Raw genomic sequence first — 25,864 nt, forward strand, 5'->3', positions numbered from 1 at the left:
GATCGTATTATAGCTTGACTCTAGGTAACACTCTGGGTTTTTTTTTTACAAATAGTTATTTTCTCCATAGGTTCGAGTCCTTGGACCATGCAATACCTTGGTTCTGTCTAGTACACAGGTATAATGGTGTGAATAGTTTTACCATAGGCTTGGGTTCGAGGACAATACAATGCCTTGGTTCTGTCTATCACTTCTATTTTTCCTGTAAATATCTAGTTTCCCCATAGGTTTGAGTCCGAGGACCATGCAATACCTTGGTTCTGTCTAGTACCCAAGTATAATGGTGTGATTAGTTTTCCCATAGGCTTGGGTCCGAGGACCATGCAATGCCTTGGTTCTGTCTACCACTTTTATTTTTCTGTAAGTATCTAGTTTCCCCATAAGTTTGAGTCTGAGGACCATGCAATACTTTGGTTCTGTCTAGTACCCAGGTATAATGGTGTGAATAGTTTTACCATAGGCTTGGGTCCGAGGACCATGCAATGCCTTGGTTCTGTCTACCACTTCTATTTTTCTGTAAGTATCTAGTTTCCCCATAGGTTTGAGTTCGAGGACCATGCAATACCTTGCTTCTGTCTAGTACCCAGGTATAATGGTGTGAATAGTTTTACCATAGGTTTGGGTCCGAGGACCATGCAATGCCTTAGTTCTGTCTATCACTTCTATTTTTCTGTAAGTATCTAGTTTCCCCATAGGTTTGAGTCCGAGAACCATGCAATACCTTGGTTCTGTCTAGTACCCAAGTATAATGGTGTGAATAGTTTTATCATAGGTGTAACACCCCGGCCCAATTTTATAATTAAACTATATGTTTAAGTGGTTAATTACTATTTTAATCCACTTTCTTTTTATAATTAATATAAGAGTATTAATCAACATATTATTTTATAATATCTTTGAATAAGAATTGTAAAGATCATAAATAATTGAATGGTTAATTTTATTATGTATATATATACTAAGAATGGACAAAGCTATATTAAATCATTAAGTTATGAGATATATATATATATATATAGTTGTTGGACTATATTAAGTGGCTAAGTTATGATATATATATATATATATATTTAGTATGATGCATGGTTGGTGTTGTAAATAGGCATATGATGCATGAGTTGTGATAGTAGAAATTCCACTCACTTGCAACCAATGAGAATTCAACACATGTAAAGCCAAAGTTTCATGCATCTTGACAAGCCAAAGATCAAGACTTGGTGGCCATGCAATCACCAAGTTCCACCTCATTTTTCCTTGACTTTTCAATGTAATTAGAACATGCAAGAAACTCACTTCCTCTCATTTCCCACGGGTCACACAAATCTGAAGTTTCACCTCACTTTTCTCTCTTTTCTCTCAAGTCCACGGGTTCACACGCTCAAAAGGAAGACAAAAGTCTTCTCCCTTATCTTATTTTCTTTGGCTGCCCCAGAGGTCCAGCAGCTCCTTATCTTCTTTCTCCCTTCCTTTTTCTTTGTTCTTGGTTTTTCTTCTCTCTTTGCTCTTGCACAGCAGCATCTCTCCCTCACTCTCACGCCAAAAATCATAGATATCTCTCTAAGAAGAAATTAAGAGCCTAAACACTAGGGTTTCATCTTCAAAGTGGGTAAGTAAATTAAACCTCATATGTTTTGGGTGTTTTGATAGTATAATTGTTTTGTTTATTTTCCTTCTTTGTTCTCTGTTCTGATTTTAGAAGATGAACTTATGATTCTGTTTTAGTGACTTGAAAGTTTGATGATATTTGGTCTATTGGATGATTATTTAGGTATTTTAATATGTTTATTATAGGAATAAAAATACCTAAGTGATATGAAGGCCAATTTCTATTTGTTGATGATTTTAGAAAGAATATGTACTGAAGCTGTCTCTGTGACAGATTTGAGGTTTACAACAAGAAAATTCTGTATTAAATCGTATTTTGTGAATTAGGATGCTACGAATAGTTTGTATGAACCCTAAGACACGTATGGTGTTGTGGAAGTGGTTTCACAACATTTGGATGAATAGAAAAATAATTATTTACTTTATAATTTGCATGATTTTCTGCCAGGACAGAATTGAACACTTGGCTTGTATGATTTTTAATAAATCATAATTTTATTCTTTGACTATGAAATTTTTATGGTATATACTGGACATACAGGGGAATTGCTCTGTAAAATTTCTGAGGTTTGGATGTGAATTGGTTGTCCATTTGTATTTTATAAGTAAAGTATAAGTTGCTGGAATGAAACAGTGAACAGCAAGGGACATGCCTAACTTTGAGGATTTAATTCTAGAGTTAGGGTAAATGATTTGAGCTATAATTTATTCTGCTCATCATATGATATGTCTAGATCATAGAGTGATTTTTGTATAACTTGGTTCAAGGTTTTAGTACTCAAAGAAGGGGTTCTAAACCATTCAACAGTTGTATTTATGAAGCTGTTTTACTGAACATGCTGTATGTTTCCTTAAGTGTGTTTATGGTTACATGACAATGCTTAAAAGAGTTTATGTTTATGCATGCATTGTTGCCCTAAGCTCAAAGCACCTTTTGAAATGAAGTTGGCTGTTATGAGAGTAATGTGAGAATGTTGGTTTTTATGATTTAATACATCATGTTGTATGATGAATGAATTTTGTGTTTGTGGGAACCTCGTTGAGGTGGGATTAGGATTTCCTTAATTTTAAGAGATAGGCTTTGAGATGAATGTGTAAGTTTATGATGAGGAAGTTATGGATAGTAATAAGTTTTGATTTCGGTTTAGGTGTTACCAGCCGCCGGGTCTAAGCTCCTTCGACTTTAGGCTCTCGGTTCCTCTGCTATCAGGTAAGGGATAAGTTATATGAGCGTTTGGTAAGTCATGAGGTTATTTTAAAGTATATTATGCATTAAAATGTGTTATTAGAGATATGGCATATAAGCATTATCAGATAAAGATATGTTCGTGAGTTTTTGAAACTTTATGTATATGATTTAACCATATTGATGCTATTACTAATTTCACGATAATTATGAAGAAAACAATGGAAATGCTTTTATTATGAAATGTTATACAAAATACAAAATTTCAGTATGATGTAATGTATGAAATGTTTTTGGGTTATGTCCTCTGGTGATCTGAACTCGATCAGTAGGGGTTAATTACTGGCTTTCCATGGAAAAATGTTATATGTTTGGCCATTTAAAGTAGAGGAAATGGGGATGCCCGTAACTCTAGGCCATTTAAAGTAGAGGAAATGGGGTTGCCCATAACTCTAAGGCCTTCTCCCCAGTGTGTAAGGACGGCGGGGAGGAACAAAACCTGGAGGGGATGTGCCATCAGGCCTCCCAAAGGGGACAATATCATACACACGAGGGCACCCAAATGTGATGAGGCCTTCTCTGTACAGATTTGTCAGATATGGACTAACCAATGTGTATTTATGAACAACTATATTATGTTATCAATCATGAGAGAATAATTATGTTTAAATGCATTATGAAAAGTTAAAAGCTCTCATGAAAAGAAGAAGTTTATGATGAAAAGAAAGCTGTTCATTAAAGGTAAAAGTTCCTGAAGTTCTGTTGTGCTATAAAGATAAAGTTTCTAATGAAAGTACAAGTTTATGTTAAGAAGTTATCAGATATCTGTTTTTCCTTATAAAACGTTAAGTTTTATGATTATGAAAGTTATAATATCTTATAAGAAGAAGTTTACAAAGGAAAGTTTTATTATTATTTAAGATGCTTCCAGTTTAAGACAAAGTTACCGATTATCTGATTTAAGTTAAAATGATTATTTTGTAATGAAAATATGTATGGTGACTTTGTAAGAAATGAAAGAAAATTCAATCCGAAAGGTTTTGGTAATATTATTCTGATAAGAAAAGGAGAACGATTATTTACCTATGAAAAGCATACAAGCTATTATTATAAATAGCATAAAATACTATGCATGAAATGATGTTCTCCTATTCGAACGTTGATAAAGTGAAATGAATTGATTTACATGCATCCTTATTAAACTCTCATATATCTTACCTTTACTGAGCTGTGTAGCTCACCCCTTCCACCCTATTAATTTCAGTTAGCAGGTTTTATTTTGGAGCAGAGGGAGCCTTAGTCGAGTTTTGGAAGGAGCTGGTTTAGTTTTATATGTATAGATCCTAAATTAGTATTTGATGTTTAGTTTTGTGATATTGTGTATTTTAGGATCTAATGAAAGTTGTACCTTAAGATATTAAGATATGTATTATGTGAAAGTATGAAATTTGAAAAACTGGAGGATTACATTATATTTTGAGTACAGTGTAGATGCTCTGAATGTCAAGTGAAAATTTATATCATTTAAGTAGAGAAACAATAATGAAAATAAAGAGGGAAGCTTTTGTAAAAGCTTTTCTGAAAGTTTTTTTTAAAGTTAAGTTAGTTCTTGTTAATATCAGGTTTAGGCTTGATATTAGCATGCCGGTCATGGTCACAAATCCGGAAATCGGGTTTGGGGTGTGACAATAGGCTTAGGTCCGAGGACCATGCAATGCCTTAGTTCTGTCTACCACTTCTATTTTTCTGTAAGTATCTAGTTTTTCCATAGGTTTGAGTCCGAGGACCATGCAATACCTTGGTTCTGTCTAGTACCTAGGTATAATAGTGTGAATAGTTTTACCATAGGCTTGGGTCCGAGGACCATGCAATGCCTTGGTTCTGTCTACTACTTCTATTTTTCTGTAAGTATCTAGTTTCCCCATAGGTTTGAGTCCGAGGACCATGCAATACCTTGGTTCTGTCTAGTACCCAGGTATAATGGTGTGAATAGTTTTACCATAGGTTTGGGTTCGAGGACCATGCAATGCCTTGGTTCTGTCTATCACTTCTATTTTTCTGTAAGTATCTAGTTTCTCCATAGGTTTGAGTCCGAGGACCATGCAATACCTTGGTTCTGTCTAGTACCCAAGTATAATGGTGTGAATAGTTTTACCATAGGCTTGGGTCCGAGGACCATGCAATGCCTTGGTTCTGTCTACCACTTCTATTTTTCTGTAAGTAAGGGTTTGTCCTCGGACTGCTTTACTGGAGACGATTCCTCCTTGGGTTGGATTATGATCTTTACACGTGGCATTGATCACGCCTCCAGCTCGAGCTCCCATCTTTTTCATTTATGAAGCGTCTTTTGGCCGTTCGTGTTCCGCGCTTGACGCTTCGGTGCGCGAGACGCGCCTTCATTAATGTCCTCGTGAATTAACACGAGTCCAACGGTCTATGACCCCCTTAAAATTTGGTAGCTTCATTATTAGCCCTGTTGATAACTCTCTTTTCGAATTCTGCATGAATTAATTCTCACCAACCCTTATCCTCTATATAAGGCTTTCCAGGGGGATGGTTTCTCCATACTCCATGAACCTCCCAACACAAATAGAAGGAACACACCCTTTCAGCTCCCCAAGCCCCTTTAATAACCCCGCCGGAATTGTGACCGGAGTTGGCAGATATGGGGCGGCTTTGGGCGGGTGTGAGGACATCCGTGCCAAGAGCCGTTATGGCCGCAGCCCCCACTGGGCTTCCGGTGCGGCAGAATCTAGGCGTAACCCCGATGGCGCCATACAAGGTGGTCCGGAGGGATGTCGTTGAAGTACCTAATATCTCTCCTCGGAGCACACCTCCGACGAAGGAGACGTGCGAATTCATGTCATGGGCGGTGCTCGAGTGTTGCCGTCTCCAACGGCCAACGCTCGCGAGGATTGGAGAGAATCAAGGGAACATCACGGGGGAGGGCGTCCCGGAGCCCCTGCATCTGCTCCTCACTTTGTTCAAGCTTCGCCGCTCCGAGAAAGGAGTTGTTGGTGGCTTTGAAGCGAGCCCGTCTCGGCCCCCTTCCGCCCTCTTACTGTCAAGTTCTCCCATTCTCTTGGTGCCAATAAAGGAACGGGTTGACACTTCCCTCTAGCTAGTTCTAGGATGGGTCCACCTGGGCCTCTGATTGTAGGATTAGCTTGTAAATTTGTTTGTAAAGTACGCCTGCCTGAGCCTCTGATTGTATTTTGTACTTTTTCTATTTATGAAATAATATCAAGATTTCTCTTTTTGCTGTCAAATCTTCCATTTTCTTGCGATTTTTTTTTTACGTTGCCAACCTACTATAAAACGACCACTTAGAACAATCGCCTGATGCGCCGGCCAGCGCACTAATCCTTCCCACAAACGGCGCTAATTGTGGGGACTCAATTTGGATTGGACCCAGAGTATGAATGAGTTTTCAGCCCAACAAGCCCAAACAATAAATTTTTAGAGAGTGGATTGAAGGTTTAGGCGCTGGCCGGCGTTCCGGGAGCATGAACTCTCTTCTTTTATTAGAAAATACTTAGAACTATTTACAACTGGGGGATGCTCCTCGGCCCATGGCCGAGGAGCCCTTTTTCTTCTTTCTTTTTTTCCCCCCCTGACTTTATTCGCTCTTCTTTATATAGTCTTCATTGTCCTATCTCGTTCTTCCATCTGTTGATCATCCATTTGTCTTTCTTCTGACCGTCCGTCATATCAGAGGCCTTATCAACGCTCAAGTGGTTCACACTGATCAACGTCGCCTTACTAAGAGGTTGCATCCCCATCAATGCGACCAGAGGGGTTAAGTGAATGCACTAAGTGTGGAGGTGACAGCTTGCTCTGGGCTTGTCCCTTCCCAAAATTATCCTTAGTATGCCGAGGACGAAGAGGTCCTCGGCGTGGATCCAAAAAAAAGAGTCTCTCCCTAATTTAGCCTTGGATTGTCATCCTTCCTCAGCGCGGGCCTTGGGCCTACTACACGATGGGCTGAGGCTATCAGGCCCACGGGCCCCACATAATGCATTGTCATTTTTTTTTTTTTTGTGTGTTATCATATCATTTAAGACACTAAAATCAGCCATGACCAAAAGTTGAGGAACCAACCTATAACTTGTCAAAAGATAAAAATAAAAGGCTAAATATATTTTCATTTATTTTTGCGTGAGTTTTATTTTTTATTTGTATATTTTAAATTTTTTTTTTTGTCTTTAAAATTTTGTAAGAGACCTTTTCAATAGTTTAGGGATGAAAATAAATAAATAAATAAAGAACTTCTTACAATAGTTTAAGGATAATAAATAAACTTTTGAAATTGAACATTGGATAAATCTAACATTTTCAATATTTTAAGGTCAAAAAATTAATCTTTTAAAGTTTAACAACAAAAATGAAATTCAAGCAAGGTTTAAGGACTAAAACAATGTTTTGGCCAAATATTATGTGTAACGCACCAAAAAAATTAAATTAGCCAAAATCTCGGGAGGTGATTTTTTTTTTTTTTTGAGAATCCATCCAATAATTTTATAACTTAGAAAAGTGGCTTATCACCCAAAATAAGAGTATTGATGTTTGGAGGAACAAATTCCATCTGGACAGAAAAAAAAGCATAGCACAATAAAGTTTAGAAACAAAAATAAAGATGAAATAAGAACCTTTTACAATGAAAAAAAGTTAACGGATACAGTATTGATTTAGGGAATATTTTTATAAACTTTTCGTGGGAAAAAGAAGTAATTGAATTTTTTTGGTAGGTTTTTATATTACCTATAAAGAAGTATCAATACTTTCTTAAAATTGTCCATTATCAAATGCTCTATGGATTGTGATGACTCGTTAATTAGACCCTTTTACAATGATTTAAAGATGAAAAATGAACTTTAAAAATTGAAAAATTGGATAAATATAACATTTTCAATGGTTTTGGAAAAAAAATGAACTTTATAAAATTTAAAAATGAAAAACTAAATTCATACAAAGTTTAGAGATGAAAACAATATCTTAGAAGAGTTTATCTTAGAAGAGTTTGTTTTTCATCCTATACTTTGTAAAAAGTTTTTTTTTTTTTTTAAATAGTTTAGAGACAAAAAATAAAAACAAAAAATAAAACTTTTTTCAATAATTTAGGAATGAAAAAAAATGTTTTTCATAGTTTAATGTGTTCACCAAATTGCAAAAACGGCACCAAAACCAGCCACAAAATAACATAATTGCACAACATTGCATAGTGCAGTGCAGTTTTATAATAAGAAAACCGCATTGCGTCGCATCCTCTCTATATATTAATATATTTACTTTTTTAATATCAAAAATATATTATTAATATTTTAACAACCCTAGTTTTCCAAAAAAAAAAAAAAATCAATAGCCCTAGCAAGTATTGATTAGGGCAGCTAGCCCAAAATAAAGAAAACTAACTTAATAGTTTAAAACTTTGTCTAAAACAAAGGAAAAAATCAGTTTTGGATTGGGTAGGAAAAACTTAAAATATAAAAAATATATCAGTTTTAAACTGTTCAAACTACATTTTATCTGTCGCACTACATATGTGACCTCAAAAATGAGGTGTAGTGCGGTTATAGTTTTGATTAAACTCTAAACCACACTACATTACACTGCATTACACCGCACATGTGCTTGCAACAATGAATTGTGGTACAGTTATGGTTTTGACTAAATTGCATTGCAAAGTACAATGCTAAAAATAAACCAAAATCACCCTACATTACATTGGGAACACTCTTAGTTTAAGAACAAAAAGTGTTGCATTTTTAATAATTTATGGATGAAAGACAAGCTTTTCAAAAAGTGTGGACAAAAACAATTTTATTAAAATTTACCGACAGAAAATAAACTTTTGATAAAATATTGGACTAAAATAGTATTTTAACAACAAAAAAAAGAAAGCAAGAAAAATTTAAATTAGCAAAAATCTCGGGCGGTGAGAAGTGACGAGTAAAGAGCTATGAGAAGAGAAAAGCAGCAGAGTAAAGAAAAGAAACGAGTCATTATTGTAATTGAAGTAAGTAGCACAAAGTACAAACGACGACAGAACAGAGAGAGAGACAAAGGTTTTAACTATTTTAGAGAGAGAGAGAGAGAGATTATTATAATAAAAGGAAAAGTGGTGAGTTACGGACAGACAGTCGGACTTTTTTTCCGAACGGAAAGATCTGAAGTTTGTTTTAGCTCTCCACATACAGATTGATTCGTAATGGAAGGTATTTATTTTTTCTCTCCCTCTTTTGACTTTCACTTTGACTGAGTTTTACTTCTTGAAGAACCCAATTGACCTTCATTTTCTTTGCTTAAATTTCGAAGGATTTTTCATCAGTGTTTCTGGGTTCTCTTTGATTCTATTTTACAGTGCATTGTGTCTGAATTCCCGACCCAATTGGAGACACGCACTATTTGATTTTATATGAAGTTAGGCTCTTCAAAATTTTGCATTATATTCAAAGAAATTAAAACTGTGATATTTAAAAATAAAAAATAAAAAAATTGGAAGTTGATGTAATTGAGAGGTTTTATATGGTAATTTGTGACCATAAACATGTAAATGATCAGAAATGGTACTCTGTAGGTGAAGAATTTGTAATTCAATTGTGTTTCATTTACCAAAAAAAAAAAAAAAAGTTTATAGTTAAACATTAGGGAAATTCCCATCTCAGGTTTGAGGTTTCCTTCTGATTGTAATGTCATTGAGCATCTGTGTGTGTTTGTTTGCTATTCTGGAGTTGAATTTGACGGCTGCTGATATAAAAATTTAAACTTTTTGTACCCACTACTACAATGATCTTGGTTTAGAAGAGTACATGTAATTATGTATCAGATATTAGACTCAGGATAAATGAAATGCTCCAACACTAGGGGCTTGGGGGGCTTCAAAAACAGATTTTAGTAATTTTTCAAAATTCTCACCTTAATGGCCTGTTTGGATGGAGGGGGGAAGTAGGGGGAGTGGAGGGGAGTAGAGTAGAGTTGGCTAAAAATAAGCTAATTTTGTGCCAAATCTACTCTATTCTACTCCTCCTCCCTTTCCCTCAATCCAAATGGACTATAATCCAAATGGACTATAAGTTGACAAGAAGATCAAAATACTTTGTTATTGGATTCGTGGGGCTATGGAAACATATACCTCATGGCTGGAAACTTTTATCTCTAAATTCAAGATCCACTTTGGCTTTGAAAAAATTTTTAGTTGAAGAAATTGAATTGCTCTTTCTAGAATGTTTGTGGCAAATTTTCGATTTAGAGAGTTTATAACCTTGATTTGAATATCTTGTGTGTGTTGCTTGAATCGGTGTTTTAGCTTTATATGTGAGCTTTTACTTTGGTAATTTTATTGGTATAAATCTTACCTTTAGTTTGATTAGGCAGTATTACTTATATGATATGATTGAGTTTGGTTTTTTTTTATTCATATAATTTGAGCTGTGATTTTGGAGCCTTCATCCCCAACAAGCTAGCATTTGAACAATCACATCTGGCATATCCCAAAATACGCCAAATAAAGAAACACAAAAGATCACATATTTGAGGCCATAGAACAATGATGTAAAAGATTTTCCACTGTCTCTCCATTATTCTTACACAAACTGTACAAGATTACTTATTCTTGACACTGTATGATGCCAAACCATTAAAGAGAAGCAAGGGATTTGAATATACTTTTTGGAACCTTGAAAAGATTCTAAAGCTGAGAATTTATTAATGGGATCAAAATTCATGTTGTGAGTGGCTGGTACCCATCATTCTATCAGAACATCAAAAAGTGATGTGGATGTGTGTGGTGGTGGTGGTGGTGGTGGTGGGATGGGGTGGCACACTTGGGGGGGGGGGGGGGGTGGGAAGGGTTCTTTCTTGCGGATAGTTTGTCACCGTAATTTTTGTAATTCAAAATTAATTCAAATAATTTAGAAGACATTATGTGTAGGACTATGTGGCTTCATTTCCTTCTAGCTAAAGACCTTACTGCTTGTGTTAAGTGTAAAGCTTAGTTGTATTGCAATATGCTAAGGAAGTGCCTAGCAAGTACTACCTATATGCTATAGTGGAAAACAAGAAAGTGTCATGGTCTTAATTGATTCTCTAGTATTACAGATTGATTTTCAGGTAATGTGATTCTTTTGTAGTGTCACTGAGTCATGAACAATATATGAAAGCCCTTAAATCCTGAGTTAGGGCCTTCCTACGATAAATATATGTGGGCTAAATATTTTGATTTTGGGTCCATAGCTAAGCAGGCTTCTTTAGTTATCAGGGATGGAAAAAAATTTCAAATAATGTAGTTGGGGCGTTTTTAAGTTGAGATCAAGAAATATGGGTTGCAGGAATTTTCAGGACAGCAGCTGCTTGAAGGTTTTGTAGGTGCTAGGATTGGAGTTTAATGCTGGAAACTCAAAAATGGAAGTAAAATGTGTAAAACCCCAAGCCCGAGACCAATCAAACAGTCTGTGAATCAATAATGATTTCAATTGATCTAGGAATCTTTAGTGTTCTTAAATGTATGAGAGTTGCATTCCTTCCATACGAACTGCATCAAACATGAAGGAATATATGAGTTGTTAAAACAATGACAAGAAACTTGCTTAGATTTGTATGCTTGGAATTGCTACATTATTTCCTATTTGTCCAAGTTTATTGCTTATAAAAAAATATATTTGAGGCTTTGCAGGGTGTGACTGTAGCTTGAAACTAATAGTAAGAATTTTGATGGAGGCTCACTTTAGAAAAGGGTACATCTTGATTAAAATTTCCTTAATCAAAGTTCTCTAATTGTGTTTACAAGGCTTGCTTATTGAGAGGCCGAAGATAATTCTCTAATGTAGGATCTATAGGAATCCATTATTGAACCATGAATTGGTCTTGAAAATTTTCATGACTGCCAACTGTATTAACCAATGACAAGTCTTACATGCAAAATCAGGAGCCCATGCATGAAATCATGCCTATCTTGGTCTTGTGATTGATAAAGGGTCTGAACTTAGGGGAATGGCCTCTCATGGATTGGGAGTGACTGTTGTTAGTTCATTTGTTCAGGAGGATGTATGAAGAACTTTAGTTTTTGTGCAAGAGCCTTATTGTTCAGACTTCCATCCTTGCATGTGTCACGTTCTGTTTGTTGAAGATACTGTTATGAAAATTCAAATCTCTAACCTGGGCTTCATTGAAGGAAGAGTAATTCTCTTATGGGTGCCATTGCTGGTGGAACTAACTCTAGTGATTTAAACCAAAATGAACTTACCTTTTGTTTAGGGAATGGCCTCTCATGGATCGGGAGTGACTGTTTTTAAAGTTCGTTTGTTCAGGATCTAACGCTTTAGCTTTTGTGCAAGAACCTTATTATTGAGACTAGATACTGCCATCCTTGTTTGTGTCATGTTCTTTTTGTTGAAGATACTGAAATTAAAATTCAAATCTCGAACCAGTGCTTCNAACTGTCTTTGGTTCTATGATTGTAATGTAAGTTACTCGTAGATGGTTCCAGAACACTCTTAGGCCTCATCTGTTGCACAAAAATATGACTTAAGTGTGTTGGGTTGGTATTAATCATTGTTGTATAAAGCAATCAAGGAGTTCAGTTGGAATCGTGCCTTGGATCGATAGGTTTATGGAAATGTTGTTGCTCATTTTGACTGTATATTAATAGCATGTATATCTTTGGCTTAGGTTTACATATTAGTTAACTGATGGAGACTTAGAAGCCCACTTTTGCACATGTTGCGGGCCAATTTGCTACTAACTCTACTTATTTCTTGCGTAGGAAAAAATGAGAAGAATCGAAGAAAGCTAGAAAGTCATGTTGCTCAGATCATATTAGCAACATCAAGAAAAGATGTTTCACTTTCGGAGAATGGGGTTGGTAAAATGCTTTCTTCAAGAACCGAACGCCCTCTCTATATGTTTAATGGATTTGCACAAGGAGTGGGAGATAAGGACTATATTAACGGTCATGAAGTGGTATTATCAACAAATACCAAGCTTCCATATGTTGAGAAGTTACCACCTTATACAACTTGGATATTTTTGGACAGGTATGACGAAGTTATTCCTCTCCATTTGGGTTTACTGGATTGAACATTTGATTTGCATATATTGTTTAGTGCTCTTCTTTATGACTTTTTTTTTTTTAATAAATATCTTTAAATAAAGTAAGAAACAAGGAATCATATGGGGAACAGAATAAATATGATTTCTTCTATTGCTAATGACCTCTAGCTCAAATGGAACCTCCTCCCCTTGTAAGAGCAAGGTGGAGGCACTGGAGGGTGAGGATATGGGTTCATGACCCATTTCTTCTATCATTTTTTTCATAGAAAGATTTAATTTCTGCTCCTTTTTTCTTAAACTTGTTGCACACAGCGCAGAAATCAGAGAATGGCTGAAGACCAGTCAGTGGTTGGGAGAAGACGTATCTACTATGATCAACATGGTGGCGAAGCACTGGTTTGTAGTGACAGTGAGGATGACACTCAAGAACATGAGGAAGAGAAGCATGAATTTTGTGAGGGTGAAGATCGCATTCTGATGTAAGTATAAATGAGATGCTAGACTTTCAAGGAGATACATTGTTTCTAAATATAAATCAATAGAGTTTGGTGTTCCATCCTGTTAGAGAAAGGTCTTAGCGTGGCATCCTTGTTCAAAGCGAGTTCATTCTTGTCATATTCTTGGAATTTTTCTGATAATGACAGTCTTCCAGTGGAGAGAATGTTTTGAGTGTAACATATATCAAAGTTAGAATTGAGACACAAAAATGAAAATTGAAGGGCTAAATGTTATGTTGTCACTGTCCCTTCATACTGTGACATTGAAACTCCTATTTTTTGCTGACATTTACTTAATGGAACTCAGATGTTTGACTTGCTTCTGCAGTCTCCCAGGCAGAAGAGGCATATATTGACCATCAACTATTTTTAATGCTTGCTCCTATGTACTTGTCATGCTTGTATAGTCATAAAATTCCAACTTTATTAGTATACGGTTAAGAGTTTTAATTTTTTCTGTACTATACTCTTTTTTTAATCTTTTAATGTTCAATTTCACAGGATGGCTTTGAAGGAGCATGGGCAAGGTGAGGAAGTAGTGAACATTGTGAGCCAGTTTATTGGATGCACCACTTTGGAAATCCAGGTTGATTATTATGTTTGGAGGATGGTTGAAGTTTCTCGATTCTTTATTTGAAACATGATTAGCACTATATGAATTTGTAGCGAGCGTCTTTCTATTTCTGAGTGCTGTAATTGTGTTTGAAAATGCAGGAACGGTTTGACACACTCAAGAAGTATCAAGAGAAACATGACCAAAACTCCAAAGACTCTGGGGAATCTGATAGGGCCATGTGTTTGGACAAGAGCCTTAATGCTGCTTTAGATTCTTTTGATAACCTTTTCTGTCGTCGCTGTATGGTATGTGGTCTTTAGACCATTTCTCATCTTTATTATTTGCAAAAGAGAATCATGGTGTTGCTGTGTCTGATAGAAGCCTTGAATTGCTTCAACATTCATGCTGATCTGCTTGCACCTATCCAACAGCTATTTGACTGCAGGCTGCATGGCTGTTCTCAACCTTTAATCTATCCTGTAAGCAGCAGCATTATTCATTGCTTCTGCACTAATTATGAAGTTTGTTACATTCATTTATATGACCAGAGGCTTTGCTTGACAGAGTGAAAAACAGTCATGCTGGTCTGAACATGAAGAAGACAGGACACCTTGCAGTGCTCAGTGTTACCTTCAGGTATGAATCTTTTTCCCTTTTTGAGTGTTTTTAGTAAGCTACTAGTCCATGTGTGAGAGACTCTCTCTCTCTCTCTCTCCTGTGAATATTGGATAATCTTATTTTCTTTTACACTCAAACATAGTGGCCACCTAATTTACACTTGGTGCCATCTTGCAAATGGTTAGGAATGGACTCCACAGGTAGTTTTATTAATAAGAACATGTTCAATTTGTTGAATATTTTGCAGTTATATATGTTTATCTGTGAGTATATTTTATATGCAAACATATTTAACAAATTTGGCTGGAGTTTTTCTCCTGAATGGAACAACATGCAATGGCAATTTTATTCAATATGGGAGGCCATGGTTTTACTAAGCACTATTGTTTCTAGGGTTGATTAGGTGTAAAAGTTGTCATTGTGTACACAGCAAGGTTTCTTATATGAGACACATACTTTTCTGTGTAACATCCATTATAATCCTATGTTTACAATCAAATTGCTTAAAAATTTTAAAGAAAAAAAATAAGTTTACCGTGAAGATAGCTGCCTATTACTGAATTTGTAATATATGTTTGTGCCCAACTCAACTCGACGGAGGGCTGGCTACAGAAACCCTTCCTATCATTTATGTTTATTAGAGGCCTATTTGTTTTCATAATTATCATATGTGATTAATATTTTCTATGTGGGCTTCTGCCAGTCTTGCATAGGAAAATTGCAAAGTCTGATTTTCATGTCAAATTCTTGCAGTTTAGAGCTATCAAAGACTTGCCAGAAGGTTCGGCTATTAATGCATTGCAGAGGACTGAAAGTACAACTTCAGAACTGAAGGTTGGGACTCCTGTGTCCTCTAATGCTGAAGAAACAGGTGCTTGTGATGGCACAAAATTATTCAGGATGAAAGATGTACTTCTGAAAAAGTAATGTGTGTTACTGCTGAAGCTGTTTGTAGTTCAGAAATTGCTGCTATGATTTCAGATTCGTCTGTCACAGCAATAGAAAACCAGAGTGTGGGAAAGCGCAAGGTCATGAAGCATACAGACACCGCACTTCATGACTCAACATTGGTTTCTGATGATTTCCAGGGTTCCAATAAGAAACAGAAGAAATTATCAGCTTTGGATGTAGTAATTGCAACTAGTGAAGTTACTCCTGCTCTGGATCACACTTCAAGTGAACAAAGTGAACGTCAAACAACCCCAATAACTCTCTAAAAGAACCTGGTGAACATACTTCAATCGAATTTGTTACTTCTGGTGTGCTTCCTTTGATAGGTCAGAGGACATTGTCAGAGATGAACCAAAAGACACCAGAAAAGCTCCTCAACTAGAACATTCATCTGATTCCATTGTAAGAAGACCTGAAGGGTTAGGTGGCTCTGAGTGGAAACCTATTGAGAAAGAACTGTATTTAAAGGGTATAGATATGTTTGGGAGAAACAGGTATGTGCATACTGTTCACAACATGGTATAATAATAAAATAGAATAAAGATATTAATAGTCTCTTTCTTTGAGATTAGTAACTGCAATCTGAATCACCATGTTGACTTGTGATAAGTGGCACTTCATTGTCACTACCTCACTACCTGTACAATTCCTTCGAAGAGCACAAATTTGGTTGACCAGTGATGTATAGTGCAGGATGCTGTGGTTACTTTTATTTTATTGTCTGGTTTTCTGTGACGCGTTTTTTATTTTAGGGAGTATATCAGTCTCTTGTGCAGTATATGAAGTAGTAATATATGTCATGAAATCATTGTGTTGTAACTGAAGTTTCCCTTACTTGATTATCTTTTTCTGGAACTAAATTTTGAAGAGAGGGGAGAATCACCAGACATGCAAAATAAATTATTGCTTGAGTAATTTAAATTTTTTTTAAATCTGTCAGAGCCAGATATTCCTGTGCGATTAACTTATCCCCCTCCCCCCTCTTTTTTTTTCTATTTATTGGAAGGGGGGAGAGTGTTAATATTATTGACTAATCTCTTTGCATATCTTTTTTAGGCATAAATAACAGCACAGCAAACACAATTTACTTTCATATATGCTGCACCATCAAAATTAGATATTTGTGTGGTATAAATCCTGAAATAAATCCATTGCAGTAGAGAAAGATGCCTCGGTGCACATGTTGATTGCATTTGAAGGGGACGAAAGACATTGGTGTTGGAATCTTAGATTCCTTAGGGATTTCCTTTACTGGGAGCAAGAAGAGTTGAATGAGCTGATGGACTTAATTAACTTATAACAGATTGTAGAATGGAATGCAGATTGTTTACTTTAGAATCCAGATGGGAAAGTGCAGTTTAGAGTTCAATCCTATTACGCATGTTTGAGACATGCACCTTTATCTGTGTTCCCTTGGAAAGGTGTTTGGGTAGTAAAGTTCCATGTAAGATTTTTTTTTTTTTTGTTTGGATAGTAGCCTTGAATTCCATATTGACCGTAGATAAGTTAAATGGAAGCTAGAGGTTGTTAATAGGTGTATTATGTGTAATTGTAATTGTGAATCAGTTGAGCACCTGTTGCTGCACGGTCCTATAGCTAGAGAGCTGTGGCCTTTGCACATTGGGATAATTTGGGTGATGCCAAGCAAGGTGATTGATTTGATGACTGTCTGATGAGGGGTGTTTGGACGTCACCACAATAGGGTTGTATGGAAAACTACTCTGCATGCATTATGTGGACCATTTCAACAAACAAAGTCACCGGACCTTTGAGAATGAAGAGACTATGCAAGATAACTTTGTTTGAATATTGTACTTCAATTGGGGGGGGGGGGGGGGGGGTGTCATGTAATTCCATTGTTGATTTTTTGGACCTAATGAGCGTCTGTTTGTAAATTCTTTTATGGCTCGCTCCCATTTGAACGACCCTTCTTTCTAATAAAAAAAATAAATAAATACATAAATTTCTGAAATAAAAGGAGACCTTTCTTAAAATACTCATTGGATGATTACAAAGGATCTGTATTTTTCCCCCCTTGCATATGTCCAACTTAATAAACAGATTTAGATTTTCATAAAATTATGGATATTTTTCTTCTTTTTAATTTTTTTCATGTGGGATACAGTTATCTTTTTCTATCAGTTTGCACTTAATAGACTCATGTTTTGCAGTTGCCTCATAGCCAGAAACTTACTTTCTGGCTTAAAAACTTGTGTAGAGGTATCCAAATATATGCATGATTGGGGAGCTTCAATGCCTCATGGATCCATCACTGCACCGAGTTCATTTATGGAAGACAACACGAAAGCTGATATGGAATATACTGTAAGCAATCAATGTCTTTTCCTTGCTTGTTATTTTCATTTTGATTTATAGCTACTAGGTGAAGAAGTTGTAGCCCTGGTGAGATTCAGAAACAGGTTGAACCATCACTGCCATACTATAGCTGAGCAACAATGATATTCTTCTCCCATCATATCAGGCTTTTTTTGTTTTTTTTGATAAGTAATAAAGATTTATATTCAAGAACACTACCTTATGCAGAAAAACATAAGGTAGAGAGAAAAATACAAAGGGAAAAGAAAGAGAGTAAAGATAAAGAAAGGAAAAGGAACTAAGTACAAAGAAGAGAGCTAAGGAACATAGGGAGAGAATCACTAGGGGTGAGTCTCCAAGCCCTAGACCAGTCAAACAAATTGCCACTGAAAGAGGCCAAAAGCTGGTCATCCAAACTATCTATGTCCTCAAACGTTCTCCTATTTCGCTCCCTCCAAAGACACCACATCAAGCATAATGGAGCTAAATTCCAAATGCTAGACAAATTCTTTCCAGGCCAATTCCACCGACCGAAAAGAGTTTCTGCAACCGATCTTGGCAAGACCCAAGAAAACTCAAAAGATCTAAACACCAAGCTCCACAACCGATAAGCCTTTCCATAATATAGTAACAAATGATCCACCGTCTCCCCATTGCTGGGGCACATGATACACCAGTCGACAAAATCCCATCTACCCCTCAAATTATCACCTGTAAGGATCCTATCCCATACAGCAGTCCACACAAAGAAGGAAACACGCCGAGGAGCCTTAACCTTCCAAACACCTTTCTAAGGAAAAATAATGGGCAAGGGCTTCTTAACTTATTGTAGAACGATTGAATATCAAAGTCCCCATTCTTTGTCAACTTCCATCGCATACGATCTTCGTTCTCAGTGGGGGGAAGATTTGAGCCCAAGGTGCGGAGAAAATCATCCACCCCACCTATTTCCCAATCATTTGGTCTCCGAGTAAAATGAACATCCCAACTTCTCCGCTCCTCAATCCCCAACCGTTCAAGAGAAGAGGCCACCGATGCCCCTCTATTCGAGGCAATCCCATACACACTCGGAAAAGTCAATTGAAGTGGAGAATCCCCACACCATTGATCTGTCCAAGGCTTCACTTTATCCCCCATCCCTACCTCAAAGCGAATATTCTTGATAAACTCCTCCCATCCCATGTGGATACTTCTCCACAAGCCACACCCATGAACCCCTCTACCTAGCTTGGAAGTCCATTCCCCCTCCCCCATTCTTCCACAAACTTGAGAGCTACAACCCTTCTCCAGAGCCTTGTCTCCCAATCCCAAACCACCATAACCACTTCCCTTGTCTCCTTAAAGGTTTTTAACAGAAGTTGAATCTAAATTACTCCTTTTTTTCCTGTCCTTTTCGTATGTCTAGTTATCCTGTTTAAACTAATTAAGTTATTGTTATAGAATAATGAATGAATTAATTTTCATGTTCAAGGTACTCATCAAAAAAATAAAAGAAAGAAATTAGCATGTTCAAGTGAACATTGGATTGATTTTTTTAGTTCTTATTTTTGGGGCATATTCATCTTATTAACTGTACAGAAACTTGATAGCTTTTTGTCCACTATTTTGCCCTTTTCCTATTAGTAAGAGTAAGGTTAACCTGACCTTGAAGAATGGATGAGATTTAAATTACAACCATTCTGTCTTGACTCCATCAAGATCCCATTACGAGCAAAGTTAATGATTAAAGCCCCAATATAGAGTTGTATGATTTCTCCTTTCTAGTATTGTATCTAATTCTTGTAAACTATCTTTCTTTATTGAATCAAACTGTCTTTCTTAGTTACAATAGGGACATAAGCCCACCTAGACAGGGATATGACAAGCTATGGCAACATGAAAAACATCAAGACCTAATAGCACATTGTCTATAATTGGATTGTCCATCCTTCTTCTCATGGACAGGATATGGTTGGCTTTATAATCTTAAATAGTGTGAGCTTGAATTTGCTGGGCAAAATTTTGGGAAACACTTTAGGGGAGCTTCTAAAGGAGCCGATAGTTTTAAAATGTGAAATTTAGTTGAAAAGCCATAATATGCACTGATGAATTCCTACCAGCAGACTTCACTGCACTCAAAGTGAATTGTCTAACATCTTGCCCACTGCTTAGACATCTTTATGTGTTGGTGAAATGTATTGTTTTGTCGAAATATATAATTTCTTCTCGTTTTTTAGGTAGAATGTGATGATCTTGGACATGAAGTGGGTCATAGAATGTTCATACGGTTATTGGTTATGGAAATTGATAGGTTTTTCCTTGATTAGGTGAATTGATACTATTCCTCCAATTTTCACCTAATGACCCAATCAAGACTTGCCAAAAAGAGAATTCAATAAGTAAAAGCTTTATATCTTGAACTTTTCAGATATACTATGCTTAAACATGTGGTGTGGGACTGATGAATTTTTTAACATCTAGTTATTATTGAGTTTCATTTCTTTATTGTAACATTGACAGATTTTTATTTATTGCACTTAATTGTATATGGTGAAGTTACCTGCTGGCCTTGAGTAATTGTTTGCTGCATACTTTATATGTTAGTTAATTCTTTCATAGTTGCATCATGTGAGGATTATCAATATTTGAACAGGTGAATCCCCGGACCAGGAATCAGTAGGGTCTGGAACAAAAAGGTCTAGCGTATCATCTAGCAGTAGGTCTCAGAGTCGCAAGGACTTCTTTCATAGATTTGTGGATAGTAAAGGCCTGACCTCAAAGCTTGAAGACTGGTTTGATTCATTATTTGAAAATTCGGCAGCAAATACACCTGCCTTTGATGTTCCTTTTGAGTTGATAGAACTTCAAAAATTTGATTATGCATTGGAAGGGATTGCATTTCAGCAGCTGATTCGGATGCCCAATGCTGTTTATGCTTCCACTTCTGATGCTGTGGAAGCAACTGTTTATCTTGCTATTGAAGACTTTTTACATGCGAGTGTGAAGGGCTTGTGGGAGGCATTTTGGAGTCAGGATGAGCCTATGCCTTTCTCGGTTGCTTGTCTGTCCAATGCTAACTTGAAATTCTACCAGGCTGAGAAGGCAATTGCTAATGGAAAGCTTGGAGGCCTTTGTGCCACTGGTATAATGCTTAAAAATCCTAGACATCCCCACGGGAGGTGGGACCATATTCTTGAACTGGCTCTTCTGAGGCCTGATATTGGAAGCCTTGCTGCAGATTGTGACCGGCAGCCTTCTCTCTCTGTTCTAGGGGAGGCCCTGTTCTATGCTCTTCGTATGCTACTAGCAAGAAGTTTAAGCAGATTAAGTTTCTCTGAGAGTTCAAACACTGTCTTTGTTCTTCTTGTTGACTCTCAATATGGAGGGGTTGTAAAAGTTGAAGGGGACGTACATAAATTGGAATGTGATGCGAATAATGTTTATGAATGTGCTGCTGAATGGATAAAAAACCATTCTAGAATTGCAGTCTCTCCAATTGATAGGATATGGAACAAACTTGGGAATGCAAATTGGGGAGATATTGGTGCATTACAGGTACTCTTTGCAACCTTCCACTGTATCGTGCAGTTTGCTGGAATGCCCAAGCACTCCATTGAGGATTTAGCTGCTGATCATGGTTCTCGTCTTCAAACAAGAAGAGTGGAGAGGGAGTTGGAGGATACAAGAGTGAATGGAAATGGTATATTTCGGTACAAGAAACGCACTGTTTCCCCTGAAATTGTTGAAGTTCAAGAAGATTCCAATAATATTCAGTCTGAAGAAATGATGAAGTTAGAAGTAGGATCTGTATTATGGTTAGAGGATTCTAACTGGCAGAAGGGTTATCAGATTAACAAAGCCTTGAGTACCTCTGAATTCTCATATTACATTGCATCTCCTGTAGAAGACCCAGGAAAAAGTCTGTTTCTATATGTTGGTTCTCACCCTTCTCAGCTGGAACCAGCATGGGAAGATATGAATTTATGGTATCAAGTTCAGAGGCAGACAAAAATATTGACTATAATGAAACAGAAAGGTCTATCTTGCAAGTATCTGCCACAGTTGAGTGCATCTGGCAGGATTATTCACCCTGGTCAGTGTCGAAGACCCAGCTCAGGAGGAAACTGTGACCACCCTTGGTGTGGCACTCCAATTCTTGTGACCAGCCCGATTGGTGAAACAGTGGCTGACATGGTAAGTGAAGGTCGATTTGGTTCAGAGGAGGCAATCAGGTGTTGTCATGATTGCTTATCTGCACTTTCAACTGCTGCTGCTGCTGGAATTCGGCATGGAGACATCCGGCCAGAGAATATAATTTGTGTGAGGTCTAGCGTGAGACATCCTTATTTTGTTCTTATTGGTTGGGGACATGCTATTCTTGAAGACAGGGACCGCCCTGCCATGAATCTTCATTTCTCATCAACTTATGCTCTTCAGGAGGGAAAGCTGTGCTCAGCTTCAGATGCTGAGAGCCTGGTTTATATGCTTTATTATTCCTCTGGTGGGACTTTTCCTGATCTGGATTCAGTTGAGGGGGCACTGCAGTGGAGAGAGACATCTTGGTCGAGGAGGTTGATTCAGCAGAAGCTTGGTGATGTCTCAACTGTTTTGAAAGCATTTGCCGATTATGTGGACAGTCTGTGTGGAACGCCATATCCAATGGACTATGAGATATGGCTAAGAAGGTTAAAAAGAAACATTCGCGAGGAAGATTATGGGAAGGAAATTGACACATCAGGCTAGGATATTTTCAATTGGCCACACCATCTCAAATGAATCCTCAAATCATTTTTTACATTATCTATTCATGACGCTGGACACTGGCCTTCTGGTGGATGTCTCTGAATCATGACGTCAGTTGTTTCAACTCATTCAAGGATCTGGATTTTGTTTTACTTGCGACAGAATGTTGGTTTGAAATTTACAAGAATGGTTTGGTTGCGTCCTGCATGAAGCAGCTTGATCATGATTGTATATCTAGGTGTTGGTTGTGCTCTTTACTGTCTAGATATCTCAGGGACTGCTGTCTGGTATATGCATGGATGAGCCAAAGTGTCGGGTTTTCCAGAATGTCTGGATAGGGTGTTCTTGGATTGGGTTTTTACAGAAGTTGCCCGCATATATTAGGCACTGCAGCTCCCTAATTATGTAGAGAATCAAGAAGATCATTGCTTTCAGCTCTTGTGAGTTTCTTATGGATATATTCTGTATTAATTCCAACCATTCCTTTGTAAAGATATGAGTCATTCAGACTGCCCTGAAGTTGGTGTAATTGTGAGGTATTAGACTGGATTTGGGTAGTCTGCTTTGTTCAGGGCATCACCTTGTCTGTAAATGTGTTATTAGTTCCTTTGTTTTTGTTCTCCTTTTCTTTTTGGGTGAGGTGGGGAGGGGAGGTGAGGTGTCCATGGGATTTTAATTGAGCCCTTAGAACCAGCATTATTTGGTCAGTTGAGTCTCTAATCTATAGTTCAAATTGACTTTTCACAGGTTTCTGTCCCAGATTTTTAATTTTTTAGGGCATACTCTAAACCTTTTTTCCTATATGATCTGTCTTCAATTTGGGTGTTCACGAATGTTGTAACTATTATCTTTCCGGATGAGGTCAATTCTCAGTTCTGCTTGTGTAGTTTGCATAGATAACAGTTTAGATGAGAATCCAATTGTTGCTCCATTCGCTTTAATTTTTAGCAAATTAAGGTCTATTTGGAAATTGTCTATTTTGCTGAAATTGAAAACTTTTTGTTAAAAATATGTAGAAAAAGAAGCTAAAAGCTGACTTTTGGAGTAATGAGACCTACTTAATAGTGCAATGGGATTCATTTTAGGAGCAAAAATAAGCTAAAAAGTAAAATAAGCTATTTTTTTTTCTCAAATTCCAAACACAACCTAAGCCTTTACTAGGAAACTCTAATACTATACATTAATACTTGATGGGGATCAACACAAGTATCACTCATCCTTAATTTGTTGTCCATAATGTAACCATGCCCATATCAAATCATTCGAGAACGAGAACCTATACAAATGCTCGTTTGTTGACAATTGAGTGATGTGATGGAGTTTTCCATGGATGAGTTTATCTAGATGACCATACCTAAGGACAATAAAATCATACTTGGTAAATTCTACAAGAAATTCTCCAAATGTTCTATATAAGCAAAACACGACACGTTACTTAATACGTGGAAGGAATTTCATACACTTCGTTCTACATACCTCATTTTCTACATTAACCACCAATATCACCCACGATGGTGATAGGTTCCAAACAAGGAAACCCACGCCAAACTCTCTATAAAAGGAGCAGGTCCTATCTCCCAAAGGCAAGTTCCACCAATCACTATTTTCCATTCTTATGTCCTAGAGAGAAAACTGACTTAACCATCGGAGGGTTCTTGGCCGGGTCACACTGGTCACCTTTGATAATTTTTTCTTTCTTTTTAGGATTTACAGTCATCACCATAGTCCAAAGCATTCTAGTCTACTGATTTTCGTGCATCATCAATACTAGTTTCACAATCCCAACACTTTTGAAGCCCGTCTGTTTGGCATCAACTTACTTCACTTTTTGCCAAAAGAAAGTTAAAATATACATTTTATTTAAAAGGGTAACTGCTCTTGATGTTTGGGCAAATGCCAAGGAGATCCAAAAGATTTTAAAACTGACCATTCAGTCCTTAAGTCCAAATGGACTCTCAACGATTTCAAACTATATTTTTTCCCAGCATCTTGAGTTTTAGAAACTCGATTTTGGCTTATAAATTGAGTTTTAAAGACTCGATTTCTATGAGTTGATCACGTCTGATGTGGCATTTTTTCCACGTGATGTATACATGGAAATCAAGTCTCTAAAACTCGAATTATATGTGTTTTTTTTTTTTTAAACTGAAAACCAAAAGTACAATAGTATAAAAAAGGGGTCCTGTAGCCAATCAATGCTAACCTCACTAGCTCAGGCCTAGCCATAGGATAAAGGACACTAATACAATATTAAAAAGCCACAGGACAAAGGAAACACAACTACAATATTAAAAGTCCCGCTTCAATATTGTAAGCCCAGGCTTGTCTGTCTCTCTATTTCCTCTCTTCTTCCTCATACATCTCTCTCTCTCTCTCCAAGCCGATCCACTCTCCTCCCTCTCAAGCCTCTGTTTCACTCGTCCATGCCTCTTTTCTTCATAGTGGTGCGTGGATTTGGTGGTTGTGAGTTTTGGTTTGGGTGGTTTTTGCGGTGGTGGTGCGTTTTCTAGTGGTTGGTTTTGGTTCGTTGATGATTTTTTTGGTGGGCTTTGATGTGTGGTTGGATGGTTTTGGTTTTTTTTTTTCTTTGGGTTTTGTGGCCAGCGATGGTTTTCGGTGGTGGTGGTGGGCTCTGATGTGGTTGGTTTGTTTTGGGTTTGTGGGTTTTTTTTTTCTTTGGGTCTTATGGCCGGTGGCGGCGGTGGGATTTGATGTTTGTGTGGTTTGTTTTGGTTTTGGGGTTTTATTTTTCTTTGGGTTTTGTGGCTGGTGGTGGTTTTCGGTATGGGATGGATTTGCAATGGAAGATGCTATGGTTTTTTGGATTTGGGTCTTGATGCTATGGTTTGGCTGGGTTTTATGGCTGGTGGTGGTAGTAGCAGATTTGAGGTTAGAGAGGGAGAGTGTGGTTTTGATTGTGAGAATCAAAGGAACCACTAAGAGGAAGAGTGGGAGAGCAGGTTTGTGAGGAAGAAAGGAACCACCAAATTGGTCATTTTCAAAATATCTTGGACCTAACTGTAATTAACCCAAACCTCAGGGGTGTTTTCTGAAATTTACTCAAAACAATATTAAAAGCCACAGAAAAAAGACGTAACTATGCCACATTGCCATTGATAATGTTTTGAATTTTTTTTTTTTACTAAAAAGGTAGAATTTGAATTAAAATAATAAAATAAAAGTACAAAGGTGTAAATAAGGGTCTTGACTCTTGATGTGCTCCAGGCTATACATACTAGCCTGACACCCAGGACAAAGAAAAAAAGAAAAAAAAAGAAAATCATCATTACACCCATCCCTTCAAACAGCTAATGTGTACGTTGGTTTGGTACTAATGTTCATATAAATCGAGTCTTAGAGACTCGA

At 37.0% G+C, this 25,864-nt stretch overlaps 1 protein-coding gene, 1 long non-coding RNA gene and 1 pseudogene across 2 annotated transcripts; all 3 read left to right on the forward strand.

The window, feature by feature from the left end:
• Positions 1-1,067: 1,067 nt before the first annotated feature.
• LOC112038938 (uncharacterized) lies at positions 1,068-4,263 on the forward strand. Its single transcript, XR_002885909.2, has 3 exons — positions 1,068-1,606; positions 2,754-2,815; positions 4,056-4,263. It is a non-coding gene; the product is annotated as an uncharacterized LOC112038938 (long non-coding RNA).
• A 4,486-nt stretch (positions 4,264-8,749) lies between these two features.
• LOC112039238 (uncharacterized) lies at positions 8,750-23,327 on the forward strand. The gene is made up of 2 exons (XM_024072098.2): positions 8,750-9,006; positions 20,409-23,327. Exons 1-2 carry the CDS (start codon positions 9,000-9,002, stop codon positions 22,496-22,498), a joined length of 2,097 nt encoding a protein of 698 aa, XP_023927866.1. The 5' UTR covers positions 8,750-8,999; the 3' UTR covers positions 22,499-23,327.
• Positions 12,269-18,893, forward strand: LOC136067102 (histone-lysine N-methyltransferase EZA1-like; annotated as a pseudogene).
• Positions 23,328-25,864: the final 2,537 nt, after the last annotated feature.

The sequence above is a fragment of the Quercus suber genome, unplaced genomic scaffold, assembly GCF_002906115.3.
Source record: "Quercus suber isolate HL8 unplaced genomic scaffold, Cork oak 2.0 scaffold_58, whole genome shotgun sequence".
Classification (NCBI taxonomy): Eukaryota; Viridiplantae; Streptophyta; class Magnoliopsida; order Fagales; family Fagaceae; genus Quercus; species Quercus suber.